Below are 19,938 nucleotides of genomic sequence, written 5' to 3'. Positions count from 1 at the left end.
GAGAAATAAGAGGAGTTTGTGCCTGCACTCAGTTATCATATATTGCTGCAACAATTAATCATCAATCCATTGGTCCATTAGCAGAAAATGAATTGACAACTATTCAGATAATCGGTTAATTGATTTGTAAGTTTTTGACATTTGCTATGAAGAATTGTCTCCTATGAGGATTTGATGCTCATCAATATCAACTTCTGGTATTTTTTGACTAAATTATTAATTTATCAAAAAAGTGATCAGGAGATTAATGAAGAATGAAAATAGTTAGTACTTTATTGTATTACAGTCTAATAGCACTGTTCAATAAAATTTCACTAGGGACTTGTGGTCTTTGTTGTACCTTGACATTTGTAGAGTTCAGTTTATTATTATTTATGAGTATGTAGCTTTAAAAATACCAAAACACTTTTGGTTAATTTCTGTTAAAAGTAGTTTTATTTTCATAACAGAAACTTTAAAATCCCTGTGTTCAAAACAATGTAGGACTTATGCAACTGAGGCAAAAAGTCTCCTGTGGCCAATGTGTTCAATCACTCATTTATTCACAAAGATTAATAATAGTATTAATAAGGAAGAAAACACAGGTTGGTCCTCACTGTTGTCTGTTCGTGTCATTAGTGCAGAGGGGAAAGTTTTGCTCGGGAACCTCCAGCTATATGTGGTCAAGCTTTCGTGCTTTGACACATCATTAAACAGGAACTTAGTGTCTCCATAGAGATGGGTAATCCTTGCCAGGGGGCATTTTAGACATTGTTTCATATGTCTGCTGCTCCTGTGTGATTGGTCTCAGTCCAATGCCCTCCTTCCAGAACTAAACACTTAAAAACATCTCGGCTTTTGCATTGAACTCTCATAACACCTGATTTCTTTGATTTTCACTGATATAATTTCAGGCTCAAGAAACCCATTCACCAGTAGTTTCACAATCATTAAAATGCACTGGTTTCATTTCAAAAATTAAACTTGTTTCCTGAAGAACAGTTAAGTTTATTTCTGTAGCCCAAAATCACAAATCATAAATTTGCCTGAAGGGGCTTAACAATCTGTACAGCAGACAAAACCCTCTATCCTTGGACCCTCGGTTTAGACCGGAAAAACCCGCCCGTGGGGGAAAGATGAAACCTTAGGAAGAGCAACAAAGGGGAGATCCCTCCTTCAGCATGGACTGAAAAACAGTAAATGTCAAATTTACAAAGAAGCTAGAAATAAGAATTGTAACATTGGAGAAACACAATGGCAATATTTGGTAAATAGATTTGTAACGTATATGAAAAATATGTTGTTTTGGTGGAACCTGGGTTATTATTCTCATAGAGGTGGAAGAGACAAGAGGTGAGGGTGAGTGTCCTGAAGAATCAATGTTCAAGACGTCTGGAATGAGGCACCAGAAGGTGGCAGAGTCCTATTTCTGAGCTCAGAATGGAGCAGCACTGGAGTTAAGATGCATTCATGGCAAATATTTTGACATAAAAGACAAAACTAATGAACTCCCTCTAGTAAGTGTGGAGAAAACACTTCAGCCTTTGGAATTCATTTCCCTCAGGTGAGCAGCATAGAAGGAGCATCTTATTTGCTCAGTGGTTGACTTTTGACATTGCTCTGTCATGGTTTAGTTTGCAGCCTAATACAGGCGTTCACTGGAATATGATTAATATGTTTTTTTAAAAAGTTGCCTTTATGCCCAGTGACTTGGGGTGGGAGAGTAAATATCTTTCTCCCAGCGCCGAGCGCTTGAACCTCCCCTGTAATGCTAGTGGAGTGCATGTTTGTAGTTCAGCTCATATCAACAGTCTTGATCCAGAAACAGGTTTGTCTCATCGAGCCAGTGTGGAAACATCTGACCCACCTCAAGGGCATTTCTGGCTTGTATCCCTGCGACTTGAGTGATTTACTTGGCGCTGAGTTTGTCTAGCAGGTAGAGAAAGGCACTGGCGAGACGACATGTGCATAAGAGAGTGTGAGGTCATTTTAATCAGTGCAAATCCAGGGGTGTTAGTTAGGGACCTAAGTAAAGGTCAATAACAATGCAGCTGCCTAGAAATGCCACGGCACAGACTGTGTGTGTGTGTGTGTGTGTGTGTGTGTGTGTGTGTGTGTGTGTTTGTCATCTGTGAGGTCAGTTTCCAAATTGCATCGTTTTCTAAGCAAAGCAAATACTTTTTTAAAAATCGTTTTCTCCAAACAACATTTTCTACTTAACAATATAGATTCAAACGCTTCAGGCTTCAAATCTGTGTCCTTTCCCCTCTCACTCTATATCACACACATAGCCCAGCTGTTTGTCCTTCAGTTATGTCATATCTGCATTTGGAGCGACACTCGGATCCTCATTACATGTGACCCTGTCTTTCTTTACCCTAGGACAAGCTATGGATTTTACAGTGACAACTCTATAACAAATTGCTTTACAGGGAGCAGGTGATGGTGGCGATAACACTCGTCATCCGGCCCTCCCTCTCCTTCTGTCTCGCTTTGAGCCAGCTCCAGCTGTGGTCTTAAAGAGGCTCAGTGTGGGGGCCTGAGCTCCTATTCTAGGACCATCTCATGGTCTGGGCTAAATTTGGATGGAGAAAAACAGGACGAGAGGGAGGAAAAGAAGAAGAGAGCAAGAGAATAAGAAAGAGATTTGGGCCACTACATGCTGCGGCACAGATGAGTGCTCAGATGTCGATGAATGTTGTTTGGTGTGGAGCCAGTGCAGTGATAGCAGTCGTCACAGATGAAGACACAGAAAATGGAAGACGAGACGAACGTAGTTTGCTTTCTTGCAGCGGGTTGTAAATTTGTGTGTTACGTGCTCCTTCCTTGACCTCACTTTTGTCATCTCATTCACACAACATGACACTGCAGCCGTGAGACCATGAGTCTTATTGTATTTCTGCCATTGTGCACCACACAGTCATAAAGTACAGCTCTTTACCAGATCTGCCCAGGAGGAGCAATGTGGCTGCAGCAATCCTTTTCAAGTTCAACTTCAAGTTCATGTATTTATATAGTTCTTTATCACAAGCATGTCTCACAGAACCCAACAGAGAGGATCCAACGGATTTGCATCAGTCTAAGAACAAATTGCATTCAGTCCAACAAAAAACAGGATTTGCCAACTTTCTGAGGCTGGGTGCTTAAAAAGAAATGTAACCTACTTCTCTGAGATTTATTCTTATGCAAAAAAACGTAATTATTACCCCTCTTGTCATGTGGAATCCTAACGGAAGGTGAGCCAAGATCCATTTTGGGGTCACGACTGGAATAGAAGCTGGAATAAAATTTTTAGAAAGGCATCATTTTTTATCCAAGTCATGCAGCCCAAAGCCTGAAGTCAGAGTCTGAATATTAAGTGAGGGTTTGAATATTAATGCATGCAAAGACATTTCAGGTAAATGCAGATGTGTAAGACGAGCTTTGAAAGCAAGGCAGAAGTCCTACTCAGAAAAATCCAAAAAATATTTTTTTGTACTGTGCAAGCTGTGATTGACATTTATTTTACTAAATGCCAATGGTTTTAGGATTTCTCACAACAATAATACAAGGTTTTAAAATATAGATCTTTACGTCTTCTGCTGATTGTCGTGGAGTACAGTATAGTGCAGATGAGCGAGCGGCCATACTGGCAGTGACAGCAGTGAGGACATGGCCCCTCACAGCTCATCAACCTGAGCTTGTGTTTATGGAGGCTGAGAAAGATTGGGCTTTGCTGGAGGACCAGGCGTGCCTGTGCTGGATTTGGGATGCGGCCCTGCTGTCCTACGCTGGAATGTTAATTAGGTGAGCTGAGCAGAGGAGAGGTGACCCGTCCCGTTAACCAGCCAACCCTTCCCCAACAACCAGGTGGGGGGATTTAGTGTGACGGAAAGCCAAGTCAGCGTGCGCTCTGCATATGTCTGCTGGTGTGGATGTCAGGGCACATTGACGGACTGAGAGTGTGAGTGAGACACTGTATACAGTATATTGTGGCACTGTAGCACACACAGAAGATATCTGTCAAGTAATCAGCTGGATTTTCTGTCCACTTTCGCAATTGCAGTCTCATCACCACCACCACCCACTTTCTCTCTCTGAAGTTGCATCACTTAGACAACATACCACAAGAACAGTGTTTATAGTTGAAGCAACACAGGGCGCAAAATAAACAGTTCAGTCCCACTTAAAGGTTTCTTAACTTCTTTGCAACTAAGGAGCAGGAGGTAAGACTCCAACACAGTCAGTCACCATAGAACGAAACACAGATATGAAACACTGACTCATGAAATACACAGTGCATATGCGTGCCACTAAATATGCATCCACAGGACAGTAGAATAGGCCAGAGTTAAGTACTAACTCAATCACTTATGTTTACATATGCAGTAAGAAGTCTTTGTAACCTTTTTATAGTGTCTTTACGCATTTAAAAAAAACTGTTGTTACTAAGATACTCAGGTTTTGCCTTTCTGAAGCTCTGTATGAAACTTAACGTACAAACAATAACTGTTCTCAAAATGTTAGGACACCTACATTTACAGACATAACCACTGTGCTTAAGCTGTTGCATTTTATGGTGCTCAAGTCCACATTGACGCAATCCGCTAAATCCTGTTTGTTGTATGTATAGATTGTAGAGAAACAGTAGTACATGTTAAATACCTGAGTAGTCTGTTCATTGATCATTGTATTCCCCAGTCTGCTGGAAGCGACTTATTGTAGTTACTGATTTAATAGTGACCTCTAGAGGACACTCTGTGGCTGTACAGTGCTGAAAAAACTAATAAGCATATCAGCAGCCTGTTCACTTTTTATTCAAATGCATTTATATTTTTAGAATTTATGATACTTATACTTTCCTGTCTCAGCCAAAACCCTCCAAACCTTTTTTTAAAAAAATGTCTTGTTTACAGAATATATGATGATTTAACATAACATCAGATATTATTGGATGGTATCACTATAGGTATACATAGGTTACTGATACTGATACTGTTTGGATTAATACTTCCTACACTGTCAAATGGCTAATATTATCCCTGCACGAGTATAGATACATAAATGATGAATACATGACAACCTTTGGGATTCATTTATTAAATCTTCATCAATCATATACAATACTGTAAAGGATCTGATAAAAGAAGAGATAACAAACACAGCAGTTGTGTTATGATATAAATCGAAGCCATGGTGGACTATAAGATATTTGCAGTGTTTTACAATGGTTCCTCATAAACGACAAAGGCAGGACATTGATCAGACTCGCTAATCTCAAAGAGAAAATATTGTACAATGGTGACTGCATGTAATCTGAGCCTATAAGATCTTTATCATAATTATGCAACATTAAACTTATATATGAAAAATGTGCAGTACAACACTGATTAGGTTATCTGTTGTATAAAACTATTACACATTAATAACTAAGAAACATTAATAAAATAAACTATACATTTTTATAAAAACGACAGCTACATATGACTTTTCAATGAAATGAGACTATGTAGCGTACATTGGTCCAAGGATGACTCATTAAATTTGGTCTGAAGATTATTTGTTACAATATTAACATACATGCTCGAGACAAAGTATATGGGGACAAAAACACCTCGTCAGTTGATAAGTTGGCTTGTATCTTTGGAAATATGACACTTGATAAAAAGACTTGATACACTGCAACAGTATGCTGTGCCCAACACAGTATTGGCACATTTTGAAACTTAAACTATCAGTTGTAACTGCTCATTAGTACCAGCCCGTTAACCACTACCTAAAATAGTGCCTCAACGCATATTAAAAAAAATCTAATAAATACAAATAGCATAACAGTGTTTGAGGGGACCTCTGGTCAAATAAGCATAGTCATGTACAAGACAATATCTCAATCTCAATCATGAGATGTGGATTAAACTGTGATGTCACAAGCAGAGCAGCATCTGACGAACTTATTGTGATCACTTAATTAGATGAAACCACCACGTCCAGTTCTTTGACTCCCTCCTGGCTGGAGGTGAGGCCACAGCTGCCTGAGAGGGGGCTGTCAGAGAAATGGCTGGCAGACCTGGGCACCGCAGCCGGAGAGGGAGGAGCCTGCGCCAGACCAGGCTTCTTGGGGGGGATGGGTGGAGGATTGCCCCTGTCTGCCCTGGGGATGGTGGGTGATCTGATCCCCTGTGGAAGAGCCGCTGCGGCCCTTCCGATGATGGGAGACAAGGGCGCCGCAAGGCTGCGGTAGTCTGTTCCAAAGGGGGAATTGTTTGGTGTCACAAGCTTCGGTGTGGCGCTCTGCTGGACGGTGGTGAAGCGAGACAGGACTTGAGTGACTGTGCTCCGGGCCATCTGCTTGACTGGGCTGGCTTCTTGGGAGGAGGTGCTGGTCACAGGGGAGAGGTCCTTTGGTGAGAGAGGGAGAGCAGGCGGCGTGGCCTGGGACTGAGGTTCCGGGTCAGTGGTACCCTGGAACTTATGGCGAGCAGCGTGGAAGCGCTGGTTGATCCCGGCTTGGTAGGGAGACTGGTAGCTACCAGGATTCGGGCTGCCTGGTGGGCGTTTGGCAAGAACAGGCGAGGCACAGGGGGAGGGAGGAGGGAGAGTGGAGGGGGCGGCATTGCAGGAGGAGATTGACATCTGGGTCTGATGAACTGGAGGATTTTCATTCCCATTCTGTAGGCAAATCTTCTCTGAGAGGACGTTGTTTGGACCATGGTGCCCGTTGGTCTCCAGGGGACAGTGGTGACCGTTGACTTTTGGTTGCGCAGGTGGCTGGTTACTGTCTTCCTCAATGTCCTCCACCTTCATAGTGTCTAGTGTGGTCTTTCCCAGAGGAACTTTTGTGGCCCACTCCTTTCCTGCTGCCTCTGCTGGAGCTGTAGCTCTCGTCATATTCACCTCCTCCAGGTTCCTCTTCAGCTCTTCTACCTGATCATAAAATGGGGGGAAAAAAAGATCAATTTCAAGCAGAAATTTGTGCAATGCCAGCTAATCTTGTCTTGCACTAACATTAGATGAAACAACTTGAGGTAGTTCTAATGTGCCAACTGCTTCCAGCAGAGTGATGAACAAATCAAAGTGTTCACACCTGCTGCTGTAGCTGACAACAGTGAGCTTCCTCCTTCTTCAAACGTGAGCGGAGTTGCTCTCGCTCTGTGTCAAACTCAGCAAGCTGCTCCTCCACCCTTGCCTCCATCCTAAGGGCTCGCCTCCTCTCATCCTCTAGCTCCTTCTTCAGGGCCTGACAAGCCTCCTTTTCCTAAAAGAGAAAAAGTTTTTTTTTTTTTTACAAAGTGGGCAAAATCTGACTGACTAAGCCTAAAATTTATACAACAGAGATAAAGTATTCCAAGAGAGAGAAAATGAAATAAATTGCCTAACTTGGATTCAGAATGTTAATAACCTTGTCCAGTTTGCGGCTCAGCTCAGTCAGCCGGTGACCCTCCTCCAGAGCTCTGGCACTTGCCCACTTGCATTCTTTGGCCAAAGCGCAGGAGAGCTGCTTGTGCTGGGCCCGTTCTTCTTCTAGCTGGTCAGTAATCCGCCGCTGTTCTTTCTCCAACCGCCGGACCTGGCTGCGCTCGAATTCCAGCTAAAAAGGACAGAGACAAGACGCACAATAAACAAACTCGTCAGAGGCTGGTTATAGTTTACTTCAGAACTCTGCCAATCTCTCATTGACTCCTATTAGATTTACACAGTGCATTAAAAAATAAACAAAAAAAAAAGAAAACACTTGCAGTGCAATCCATGCTGCTATTAATTAGAGGGCACCTGTTGTTGTAAGCGCTCCCTCTCCTTCTCCAGGATGTAAGTGACATCATCTCCCTCTGCTGTGTCCTCAGCGTGCCTCCTCTTTTCCTCCTCCAGATCTGCAATGACCTGAAGCAAACACAGCGGGGAGACAGAGAGTCAAGAACGAAATGATCTCTCTTAAGTTTGGCCTGTTTGGTATTAAGGCCAATAACAGTTACTTTGAAGCAATGCAAATGACTGCGCTGTAAGCAAAGATGCTGGTGGCAACTTAGCTAAACAACTACATATTTCTTTTTTCTGTGGTTTTACATAGTCTACAGTGATAGAGTGCTTTGTCTTTGTTCAATTTTAAAAGAGCCAATGGAAATGTTTAGCTCAACAATATTTAAATATTAGTCTTATTTGAGGCCTAAATTAGTTTTTTATGAGTTTTTATTATATTTAACACCGTCGGGTTTACCTTCTACTTCTATTTTATCAGTGTGACATGCTTTTGTGTCATGTGTGATTCATAATGAAATCAGGAGAGTATGAGATGTTGCATTTCCTCATGTTGTGTTCTCAAGCTCACCTAATGCTCACGTGAAACAAAAGAAAAACTGGCAATCTGACGTCAGTTTGCAGCTATTTTCTTTCTTTTTTCCCTCTTTTGTTCGTGTTTGTTAGTCAGTACCTGTGAAGTCCTTTTGGAAGTGTGTGTGCCTCTTTAGAAATAGTTCATAATGAAAACAATGCTGCTCATAATTTTGTTTCTGGTGTACCTGAAAAACATTTTGGAAACAAGGTTGTGATCAAGAGGGTTGGTTTAACCTATGTTTCAAGATTCTATTGCCATCAGTGTTTGGTTTTTAATTTTCTTATCATCTTTAATTTTTAGAATAAATGTCCGCAAATTGGTAGCAGAATTGCACTTCAGTTGCTGCCTCCCCAGCTTATGTCTTTTGTTCTTCTCTACCACTGAGACCTACTTTTATTTTGCATGTTTCTCATGTTCTTTTTATTATCATTTTTTTTAAAACATATCTAAGGAACCTACTCATTTCTTCCTCCCCTAATTAAGAAACTCGTATCCAGACTCACCCTTCTGTGCCTGCTCTCTGCTGCAGCCAGCTGGGCCAGCATCTTCTCTTGCATCCTCCTGCAGTGGCTCACCACCAGTTTGAGAACCACCAGAGGGTTGGAGACAGAGGAAGAGGAACAGCCAGGATCCTTGTTTTGTCCTCCCATAGCCTCGCTGTCTCTCTGCAAGGCCAGGAAGGGGTCGCTGAGGTTGTACTTGCCGTAGCGCTCCTGTATAAACAGCTCTTTACGCTGGGCCTAAAGAGATGAGAAGAAGCAGTGATCAGTTAGCTGTGTGGTAGGAAATGTTGATGAGCGGAATAGAGTGGCGATTACGCTTTTGCATAAATTTCCTTTTTCACAACAGGTTTGTAACTAGTCTCTGCCATTACTGAACACTGATTCTTCTGTGTTTTTAGAGATGCATTTTTAGCCATGTTCCCGGTGTAGCAAGTATTGAATGGATGGCCATCAAACTTGGTGCAGATATTAATTTGAGGGTGAATTGTAGTGACTGAGGTGATCCCCTGACATGTGGTTAATGAATGAATGAAAATTCTTGACAACCAGTGGATGGATTCTCATTAAACTGGGCATGTTTGCATGGTGTTAGATTTTAGCAAAGCACCTCTGTGCCTGAGTACAGCCCGGAGATACTAGCATGGTTGTAGACCTTTTAGTCTTGGTCTTGTTCTCTACTTAGTCTTCCCTCTGCCTCGAACTGCAAACTAGGAATAGCACCTGTGTATAATGGCTCTCAAAGATTCAATATACAATGAACCTTTCAACTTGAGCTGCAATTAAAGCAAGCATTATCATTCTATCAGACTCTGAACTTTAAAGATAATTTAATTAAAACAGGAAACTGAATACTGCGTTCAACACACCATGATCAATATCTCTAATGCTAGAGTGCTAAATAAGCAGTAAGATAAAGGAAGGGGAAAAGAGAGGAAATGCATGGGGAAAAAAAAAAAAACAAGAGAAAGAGTGCTAGCAGGAGGAAGGAGCAACAGATGGTGTGTGTCTGTCTATCTTTAGCAGGACAGCTGCTCTGGACTGGGCCTTGGCCAAGGCAGACCTGTTCTCTGTTTAACTCACGACAAAGGAGGGATAATAGCAGCAAGACATTTCAGGTTCAGCAGATACCTTTGGGCTTTGCCATGGAAAGAGGGTGAAGTGAGGGGGAGAGAGAGAGAAAAGAGGGAGAGAGAGAGAGGAGGGCTGAAGCTGAGCTGGCAATGTGTCTTAGTGAGGTTTCAACAAAAGAGGATCAAGAGATTAGAGAGAACGGTATCTTCTCTGGCAGGGTGAGGACAGAACTCTTGACGACTGATACCGAGATTACTCTACAAGTTTAAAGTGTAGTCAAGAGCGTGGGTGGGCCTGCAGAGCAATATTTAGCCATTTGGCTGTTCGTACAGAGCCCTCAAGTGCTGACTGTGTGAGCTGGGGTATTACAGATGAGCACACAGGTATACCATCACCCCTCCCAAACAGAACTATATTGGACGAGAACTATAGCTATTTTAACTAAGGACTCATTGATTTAACATTTTCTATACCGGGACTTTCTTTTCCAAAATATAGAATCTGTATACCTTGCTGTGTGGACCTTATTAAAACATTTTCACGTAAGATAACATGAGGTTTGGGGTTGCTGTGGCAACCTGCTGTGACTGTGGATCCCTCAGATCGTGGCTGATGGCTGCACAGCTTAATAAGATACAAACCTGATCAGTGCATCCCCAAGTTTATGAAGACAAATAATTTTACAATTTAATAAGAATTTCTTAGAGCTGCATGTAACTGATTTAAAAGTCCAACATTTGCAGCAGTAATGGAGATATTATGACATGACATTTAATGTACAGTTACGCACAATGACAGATTTATTTGTAGCAACTGGAAGCAGCACTTTGAAAGAAACATGAGCCAAAACACTTTCAATCTATAATCATACTGATTACAAATCTATAGAACGGAACAGGCCTTATCAAAACAAATTAAAATTGTAGTTACAAATTCTATGAAAGTGATTTCGGCCCAGTTGTTTACCGGAGAGATGATGGACTGACTTAAGACAGAGCAACACTCTGAACGAGAGTTCACAGGCTTCGTGATTTGTCATTTCTCTGCATCTTCAGTATTGGCTCATCAGGCACAAAGAGAGGATGGCAGGACTGCGAGGCTTTGCTGCTGTTATTTGATCCAGTCCGCTGAGGACGGTGTGAGGGCGGATCAAACAGCATGAAGGGGCGAAACAGGAAAACACAGGGTGCCCAGGAGAATTCAAAAATGCCTCTCAAATGTAGGGATATATCTAAAGCACAGTCACCACTCAACACCTCAACAAGAGTTTTGTGTGTGATTCAGCGTGTCTTTTGAATGTTGTCCTGTGTGTATACAGCACAGGTTTGACATCTGATTGACTTAAAAAAAACGTGACATTTGTCAGCATACTTATGACTGATCTATGCAAATGCTAAAGTTAAAAATAGAATACCTTGAGCAAGATTATACACTGTCCTTCACTTTGTTAGGATTATTCTAATTTTTTTTTTCTAAAACGCAGATATCTAATTTTGAAGGCAAGTCTTCAAAGAGAAATCTGTCTACTGCCTTGGCCTACAGCCCATCCCTGTTCCCATCAGTGACTGTCTGCTCTGATGTGTCACTTTACAGTCAGAGATTAAATAAGCTTAGATCAGGGTTTCCATTCTTGACACTTGTGTTGCTCAAGGATATACACTCAGCCTGACTCTCAGGCAACAGGAAAAAAAAACACTTAATTTGTAAGCCATTGTTCAGACAGGGGAATGCAAGATTTTTTTTTAACTTAAAGAAGTTTCTAGAAGAACTGTTTTCCTAATTTTTGATTTATTCCGTCTGTGCACATTTTCGCAACTGGATAATTGGCCTTTAAATTGTCTAGGGTTTTTTTTTTCTAATTCACAGGACCCCTATTACACAAGTTCACTCATAAACACAGAGTCTGCCTCTCTTTCGATCCCCAGCCCCTCAATCCACACACAGACGTGCACGTCCACAACACAAAGAGAGGCTGTTTTCCCTCTGCATCAATCCTCCACTGCTGCACAGAGGGTGGAGGAAGTGAAAAGAGGGATTACAGAAAACGCATTTTTAGCGTTAGTTAATACTTAACACCCAAATCTACAAGAGCTTATTCATTAGATTATACTGTACATGTGCAATACGCATAAACATTCAGTACATGGCTGTTATGCATCACAGTCTACCTCCATTATTCATGCTTTTGTCTGCTGGCTACAGTTCTTGGCAACCTGTGTGCTTTTGCTAGGGAAGCCGTCTTTGTGCCATGGCTGCGCTGGTTCCAATGTGGCTTATCTTTTGCTGACACATGCCTGGACTCTTTCAGTCGTGCAATGTTGGCGACAAGATCTGTATTGTACTGAGGGAAGATGTTATATGAACTTCCTACCCCAGAGTCCTATGTATTTCAGAGCTGTTTACTACGCAGATTGCTAAATAGTCTGAAAAGCACATGCATGTAGTGAAAATGATGTACTATCCATCATAAAAACGTGTGTGTGGGTGAAATGCAATGAATGCTACAGTAACAGACAGCGAGCACAATCAGTTGATGCATCTCAAAGCCAGAAACAAAGTTATTTTCTGTATTTCAATGCTGCTCCATTACCAAAGAACACACAAGGTAAACCTGTTTGATGTTCGTCCATTTGGAACCACACCACGTGAACTCGACAGTTAATTAAAGGCTCATTTCCATATTTGAGTCGCCTTTGAACTTAAAGTACGGACTCGTATTCTTTACCCAAAGCAAAAGGGACTACTGGATCACTGCAAGTCTTTGTGTGCCAAATACAAGTATTGCCAGAGACTAACTTCCTTTTGAAAGCCACAGCGTGAGCAGCTGCAGAAGTGAGTCACAAGGGGGGAAAAAATGTAGCGGATACTTAGAATGCCATTGATAGTTCTGCATAATTAAATATAGAGGACCATACAAAAACCACATCATTAACCTCACATCCTGTGCTTACACTATATCCTGAAGAAAATCACTGATAAGAATGTTACAGGTTTTTAAAAAAAAAAAAATGCTGACCAAGGAGACGACACATGAAATCTTGCCAGTTCTTCTACTTTACCAGATGAGGCATGCAAAGCAAAGAAGTGAGCAGTTCATCATGTGAGGGACAGTTTATTAAAAGAAGTGTCATGCATGGTATTATTACCATGGTGATTTGTGTTTGAGTTAAACACTTCTTGCATGACACTCAGTTTAGCAGTGACACGTCAGTTAAGACCAACATGAGCAGCTTGACTGGAGCTTCTTCTCTAATTACTGTAGATTCACATGCAGGCTTATTGTTGGAACAAGAGTCTGCAGCCACGCTAGCAGCTCTGTTAGGCTGTACTCAGCAGTGCTTTGAGAAAAAATGCTAATGTCTGCATGCTAACATGCTCAAAATGACAATACTAAAAGGCTGATGTTTAGCAGGTATGGTCATCCTCTTAATTTAGCATGTTAACATGCTAACTTTGGTACTTGGAACTAAACACAAAATACAGGCGAGGCTGGTGGAAATGACATTAGTTTTACAGCTATTAAGATTTTGACCAGATGATGGCGCTAGATGAGAAGTGAAAGGATCACCAAAGTTATAACAGTTCATCCCTAATGGGAAGCATGAACTCCTGAATCAAATTTTATCGCAAGCCATCCAATTGTTGCAGAGACATTTCTCTCAAAACCACCGATGTGAGCCACATGGTGGCGCTAAAGGAAAAAGTCAGGGAATCTCCAAAGCCAGTAGGATTCATCCTCTAGGGATTCTGAATGTCTGTATAAATGTTTGTGCCAATCCACCCAGTAGCTGATGAGATACTTCACTTGATGAAAGCTTTGAGTCAGTCACCAAAACTTCATCCTCTGGGGAGCTATGAATGTCTCTATGAACCATGGCAAACCATTCGGTAGTTGTTGAAACATTTTATTCAGGACCAAATTAGTGGACCAACTGGTAGATATCCATTTTAGCCTCGAGCATGGACAGAAGCAAAAGGAATTATGAGGTGATGTTTTACTGATAACAATCTACTTTCATGTGAGGGCGAGACTGCGAACTCCCCAACACTAATTCCTTAACAGCAGAAAGGTATGTGTCCTGCAGAGAAGAGATCACTTTTCACTCCCGCTCTGCAGTTCATTTCCTACAGGTCAGTGATTATACCATTTAATTAAAGCACTGTAAAGAGTTAACACTGCAGCACTGATCTGAACTGAGTCTTGAATGGGTTAACAGTTTGACCCGGTGGAGCCATGAAAGAAGCACAGCCATATTCCCCTCAAGCTCCAGTTAAGGCCAATGTTTATTTGTTCACTCCTACTCTCGCTCACATTGAGTCATCAGGCACCCAGCGTGCTGCAATTCTTCTTGCCTTAGATGGCCAGATCCCAGGAGAGATGTAGGAATGTGGTCTAGACACAACACATGAACATTCAGGAGTGGGCTCTCTTCAACGGCTGCTCTCTAGTTTGTTCTTTCAATGGTGCGTTTTACGCCAGAAAAGTGAACAGCATCCCAAGAGCGTAACGGCATGACAGAAATGCTGCATCATTTGTTTGCTTAGTCTCCACTTATCTTAAATTTGTGGTTTATTAACAGCATTACGGGAACACAATGTCACTGAAGTAAGTTTACAGCTCTTTTATTAAATGAAACATCCTTAAGGTGATGCAAGCGGTCACTGAGAGCTTGAATATGTGGGCCTGAAGGACACAGTGTGGGAAAATAGCCTGACAATCCTTTAATTGAACAACAGCATTAATCCTGCCAAAGTAATGCATCCTAAGGCTGAAAGTAGCTGCTGCTATGTATCGGTACTGTGTGTGTGTGTGTGTATGTGTGTATGTGTGTATGTGTGTGTGTGTGTGTGTGTGGCTTTTTCTAATTGGGTTTGTGTTCAGGTTCACTGGGGTGTGTCTACTCATTTCAGCTTATGAAAAGAATGACATATGTTATTATGAGACAATGTCACAAAAGATTCACCGCTCTCTGAGGTACAGAACACTAAGTTGGAGGGAATCAGAGGAATATTAGCTTTACAGTCACAGACAGATAGATTTGTCATCTCCAGACAGGGAATGAGTACTAATAACAGGGTTACTATCATTTTACCCAGTTTTTTTCCCCCTTGTTTTGTTGCCAGTTCTTTCTGTGCTTTAGGTCCAATAACACCAAAAACTGGCAGCCACCCTATAGCTCTATATATCCATCACAACCATATCTTAACCAACTCCTGTAGGCTTGAAAAGTGCCTGTTCAAAGTTGGTAGCTTGTAGTGAGTTTTCACAGCACCACACAAGCCTCTCACACCACCATCGGATTCTCTGCTGTCCATCAAAACATCATTTTTGTATATAACATATAGTAAGACCACATTTGTTCATGTTCGTCATGAGCGACGTGCATAAGAAGCTCTCCGTGTCATCTACAAACAGAAACACACAGTGTTGTAGCAATATGCGACATAAGTGGTTAGAGAGGTTTCTTCTGACACTTGATACGTTCTCCCTGCTGTAACGTGTCACCATTGAATTTCATTGTAACTGACATTAATTCAACCTGACCACAGCTGCTGTTCTCTATGACAGCCACATTTACAGCCTGGAGGGAGGTGGAGGGTGCTTTATTATAACAAGACAGATTTTGCACAAAGAGTAGCTTGAACGTTCTGTGTGTCACCAGCTCCACTCATATTTACCTTTAAGGCATCAATGACCAGGTCCCGGGCCTCCAGCTCTCCCTCCAGGATGCTGAAGAGCATCAGCAGCTCTGGCTTGCTCAAACTCTCCATGTTCAGCTTGGACTGTGAGGACAGGAGATGAAAGAAAAGAAGTTGGTTGATTGATTTCAGATTTTATTTCTAAAAAGTGATGCTAATGGGCATGTGTGGCAGTTCATATTATGCTTGTTCATAAAAAAATAAATACTTAAACTGGTGCTTAATTCATTCTACCACAATATTGTACAACTCCAAAAGAGGAAACCCTGAGAAAATACTAATCACTGCTTCTTGTTTTTTCCCACAATTTCTCAGTTATTTAATTTCATCTTGAAACAAAGCCGTATTTTCTAATCTCCCAGAATCACCCAGACAGACATCTGATCTATCTGATCCAGCCCAGTGATTTATGAGCTTTATATGGATATGTAGTCATTATCTTGGGAAGGAGAGCAGAACCACTGTACAAAATATTTTTTTTCCTCTGGTATGAAAACAAACCAGGCGGTCTACTTTGGATGTAGTTCAGAAGTGCATTGAATGCCTAACATATCTACTTAAGTGCTCCAGGTGTGTGGTGTAGCTCAAGCAAAAAGTGAGGATATAGTATCAAGAGAAATACAACTACTGTTTAAAAAAAAGAAAAAGTAAATAAATATTATGCAACAGCAACATTTACAACTGCAACAGTGCAACTGAGCTGTGAGGGCTATATTTTACATTAAAGTTGCTCGTTTCATTTCCCTTGTGGGTTTCGGGTATTTCAGTGAGGTGACACGAACATGGCAACAATGGAAGATGACGCGTTCATCAGGCACAGAGGAATCACATCTCAAATAAGAAACAATCAGCTTCCACCATAAACACTTAAAGCTGACAAACTTAACTTCTTAAATCTTAAATTGTTTTGTTTCCCTTTTGTGTGTCCCATTCATAAAGGGTGCCGTGACAGTTACTTTATGCTGGAAATGCGATGTGGTCTCTTTGTAGTGTCCCTACACTCTAATCTCACAGCTGTGTTGGTTCTGCTGACAAGCCCTGCGGTGTCCACACCTCAAACATCCAACCACACTCTGGCCAAGTGAACGTATGCGGGCCCCCCCTTTGAAATCCGATCAAAGCTGTTGATGTTTTTACACTAAGCATCCTTTTCATCATGTGGGACGTGTAGTGTAGATGAATGCCTCACTGGCCAACTATTTAACAGAAACTTACTCTAGCTTGACTCATTGAAAAATTTATTTTTTTGATATGTGGCAGAAAGCATCTGAAAAATCTCCCTCCTCTCTGCTGTTTACTAGACTGTGATCCACACCTGAACTAGCATTCATTCAACAGGCTCTGCTCTGAGCAGCCTGTGGTCACCACAACTTTCCACATCATGAAGTCATCAGGAGGGGGTGGGCTGCTCTCTCGTCCCTCTCTCTCTCTCTGGTTGCATAATGAGAGACAGGAGCCACCGGCCTTTTTATATCTGAGCTTGTAGCTACAATATTTCCCAGGCACCTTCAATAACATCAGTGGGAAACCAAACCTGAAAATGACCAGTGTCGTGAAACTTTCAAATACACTTACACTCATATAGCGAAATATTCAGAAGTGAGAAGAGGAATGAGCCACGTGAACTGCATCCACAGTCTAAATCCCCACAGCAGCGTGCTCTCACAAAGAAGGCACACAGCGTTTAGTTCGGCCCTCACCAGCACTCATGGTCTGTGGCTTAACCACAGGGGTAAAATGCTAATTAAACTACAGCACACACACCTCCCTTGGTTTTAGTTTACAGGCTTGCTTGCTAATTTCACAGGCCGCCGTAATCACTGTGAGAAGAGTGTGCGCTTGTGTTATGAGACATGTCTAGCGCTGGCGGGAATCTACATGTGTCATCAGGCTTGTTTAGATCCTCATCATTTTAATATTATTTCACCTAATCCCCTGAGTTAGAGCTGGTAATCATGAGGGTATACAAACAGGGAGCAACAGCATGGGAAATACAAATATTCCCACACGTTCTTGTAGCTCCACCTCCGATCAAAAAGCCCTGTGTCCATAATCATTTTCATCCATGTTTGTTTTAAGCCTGGTCAGCCATGTGCCTTCTCTGCAACACTGTAAACTCATTAAAAACACAGCAGCTTTTACTGCAAAAACATATGCTTTGCTCCAGTGCAATGAGGCCCGTGGTTTGTGAGGAGCTGCTTGATAATATAGTTTATAGGTCAACTGCTCATGTTGAATCACAGCAAAACTTGTAATATCAATATCCAGAGAATTTCAAATTATGATCTAAGTTATGAGTAAATTATAATCATTTTACGTATGTAATTGTTTGCACAATAGTCCAGTGCAGACAATTTCCTTGTCTCTGAAACTGTGACAAACTTTTTCAGTGCATGAAACTTTTTCCAAAACTGTCACTACATCACATCTTCCAGCTGGCAGACAATAAAAAAAAAACACAGCTTGTGCTTAAATTCATGTCACAGACTGTAAAACCTGCTTGCACCACAAACTTTACCTGAGATGAGGATCAGCTGAGGGGAAGTGCAGCCTGAGAGGTCTGCTGAATTTCCTTGTTCTGTTAATCAGGCTGGCTGACCAGATGCAGCATGTCTGGATACTAAATTGGATTTATTAGCCAACCCAATTTTTGTGTAAGCCACTTGCTTCCTCACTCAGCTTCCTACCTATGGGCTTTAACACAGCCTGGTCTTTAAAAAAAATGCAGTTTAAAAACATATAAAGTAAAATAATGGAGTGTTGAGCATGCTGAAGCCTTATTAGTTAAAAAACAAACAAACAACAACAACTGTAGCCGCTGTAAACTGATCCAATTAGCATTATCGTGAAGATCACACGGCATCAGTGTATGACTGAAAGAGATGACATGCAACTGTCCGCTTTTCTTCTTCGCTGGAAAGGATAAATCTCATTTTTGCACGGTCAAAACACATCTTCGTGTCATTTGATCTTAAGATGCAGTCCGAACGGTTCGGCCTGTAGCCTTGACTACTTCAGCTAACTACATCTTTTTTTTTCTCTTGTGTCTTAAGGCACGGCGAAACGATGCAAACGATCGTCTCTAACTTCACACCCGCCGACACCAAACCGTTTTCTGTAGGTCTTCTTACCTTCATGTGGCCCTCTGGGGTCTTTGAAAACTCCAGCATGAACTTTTCTCCTGTCAGAAGATTTGTTTCACTTGATTTGCGTCCTCTGATCCCGACGCAGCGGAGCACGGAACGGCCAAGCGCCGCTCTAACAGACAGCTAAACCAGCCAATAGGCGAAGGAGAGCTCAGAGCGCTGACCAATGAGAGACGAGCTTGTGGGGAAAGGGGGAGGGACAGTGGAGTCCCACCTCTTGGATTCTGGTTGGATTTCTTTGTTTAGTATTTCTTGAGTGCCTGCCTCTTAAAGAATCTCTCTCAGGCACGTAAAGACTTTCAGCAAACAATTTTAACTATACAAGTGAAGAAATTAGAAAACATGACTTATTTTGTGGCCCTTCACGGTGTCTTTATAGTGACGATAGAGCTAAAAACTACACGTTAAATAGACCAACCTGAGTTGTAAAAAAAAAAAAAAAAGATCTACGAAAACAATGCAAAATTGACTTATATGGATAAACAGAAGATACGGTCATTGACATTTGTGGGTCATTTATACAGTATAAAAAGGACATTCAGTGGATAGTGCAAAGCTGCCTGGTTCTATAGAGGTGTGATAACAGAAAGTATTGTTTTTTAATCACAATAACAACCTCAGCATATCCCCAACATTGTACTTTTGTACAATATTGTTCAGGTCATGCTGTCATCCTTTAATGATTATTTGATATTTTTGATACATTTGTGTGGTTTAAGGTTATACTGCTATAGTTGTGTAGTATTCTTTAAAACATAGCCTATATTATGCTGTGGTTGAGGAAGTGGTCACGTCCGTTACCTATGTAAAACTAGTAAGGCCACAGTGGAAATATACTCTGATACAAAAGTTAATTCACACTCATGACTAAGCAAATGCACATAAGTATTAGTAGTAAAATATACTCCCAAGAATAAAAGTAGAACTAGTCATTATGTAGAATGGCCCCTTCCAGAGTGTTGTATTTTTGATGCGTTAAAGTGTAAGCAGGAGTTTAATGTTATAAACTGGTCAAGATGGAGATAATTTTAACTGCCTTTTATACTGTTGTGTAGTTCAATCTATAACAATGAATCAGATTTTAGAATTTGGTCATTAATGTGTGTTAATCTGAAAAATAACTACAGCTATTAGATAAATGTAGCAGATTAATAAAAAAATATTTGCCTCTAAAGTTTAGCAAAGAAGTACAAAGTAGCACAAACTGAGAATCCTCAAACTATCTCAAAAT

At 41.3% G+C, this 19,938-nt stretch overlaps 1 protein-coding gene across 1 annotated transcript; it reads right to left on the bottom strand.

The window, feature by feature from the left end:
- Nucleotides 1–5,047: 5,047 nt before the first annotated feature.
- Nucleotides 5,048–18,767, bottom strand: LOC111239705 (CTTNBP2 N-terminal-like protein). Its single transcript, XM_022769602.1, has 7 exons — nt 18,693–18,767; nt 15,541–15,645; nt 8,791–9,027; nt 7,729–7,836; nt 7,358–7,546; nt 7,043–7,213; nt 5,048–6,882 (listed from the first exon to the last, which is right to left on the bottom strand). The coding sequence occupies exons 1-7, from the start codon at nt 18,729–18,731 to the stop codon at nt 5,923–5,925; spliced, it is 1,809 nt and encodes a 602-aa protein (XP_022625323.1). The 5' UTR covers nt 18,732–18,767; the 3' UTR covers nt 5,048–5,922.
- Between the last annotated feature and the right edge of the window lie 1,171 nt (nt 18,768–19,938).

This window comes from Seriola dumerili, unplaced genomic scaffold, assembly GCF_002260705.1.
Source record: "Seriola dumerili isolate Sdu_G_001 unplaced genomic scaffold, Sdu_1.0 BDQW01004171.1, whole genome shotgun sequence".
NCBI classification, from domain to species: Eukaryota; Metazoa; Chordata; class Actinopteri; order Carangiformes; family Carangidae; genus Seriola; species Seriola dumerili.
This window is presented reverse-complemented; position numbering and strand designations above follow the sequence as displayed.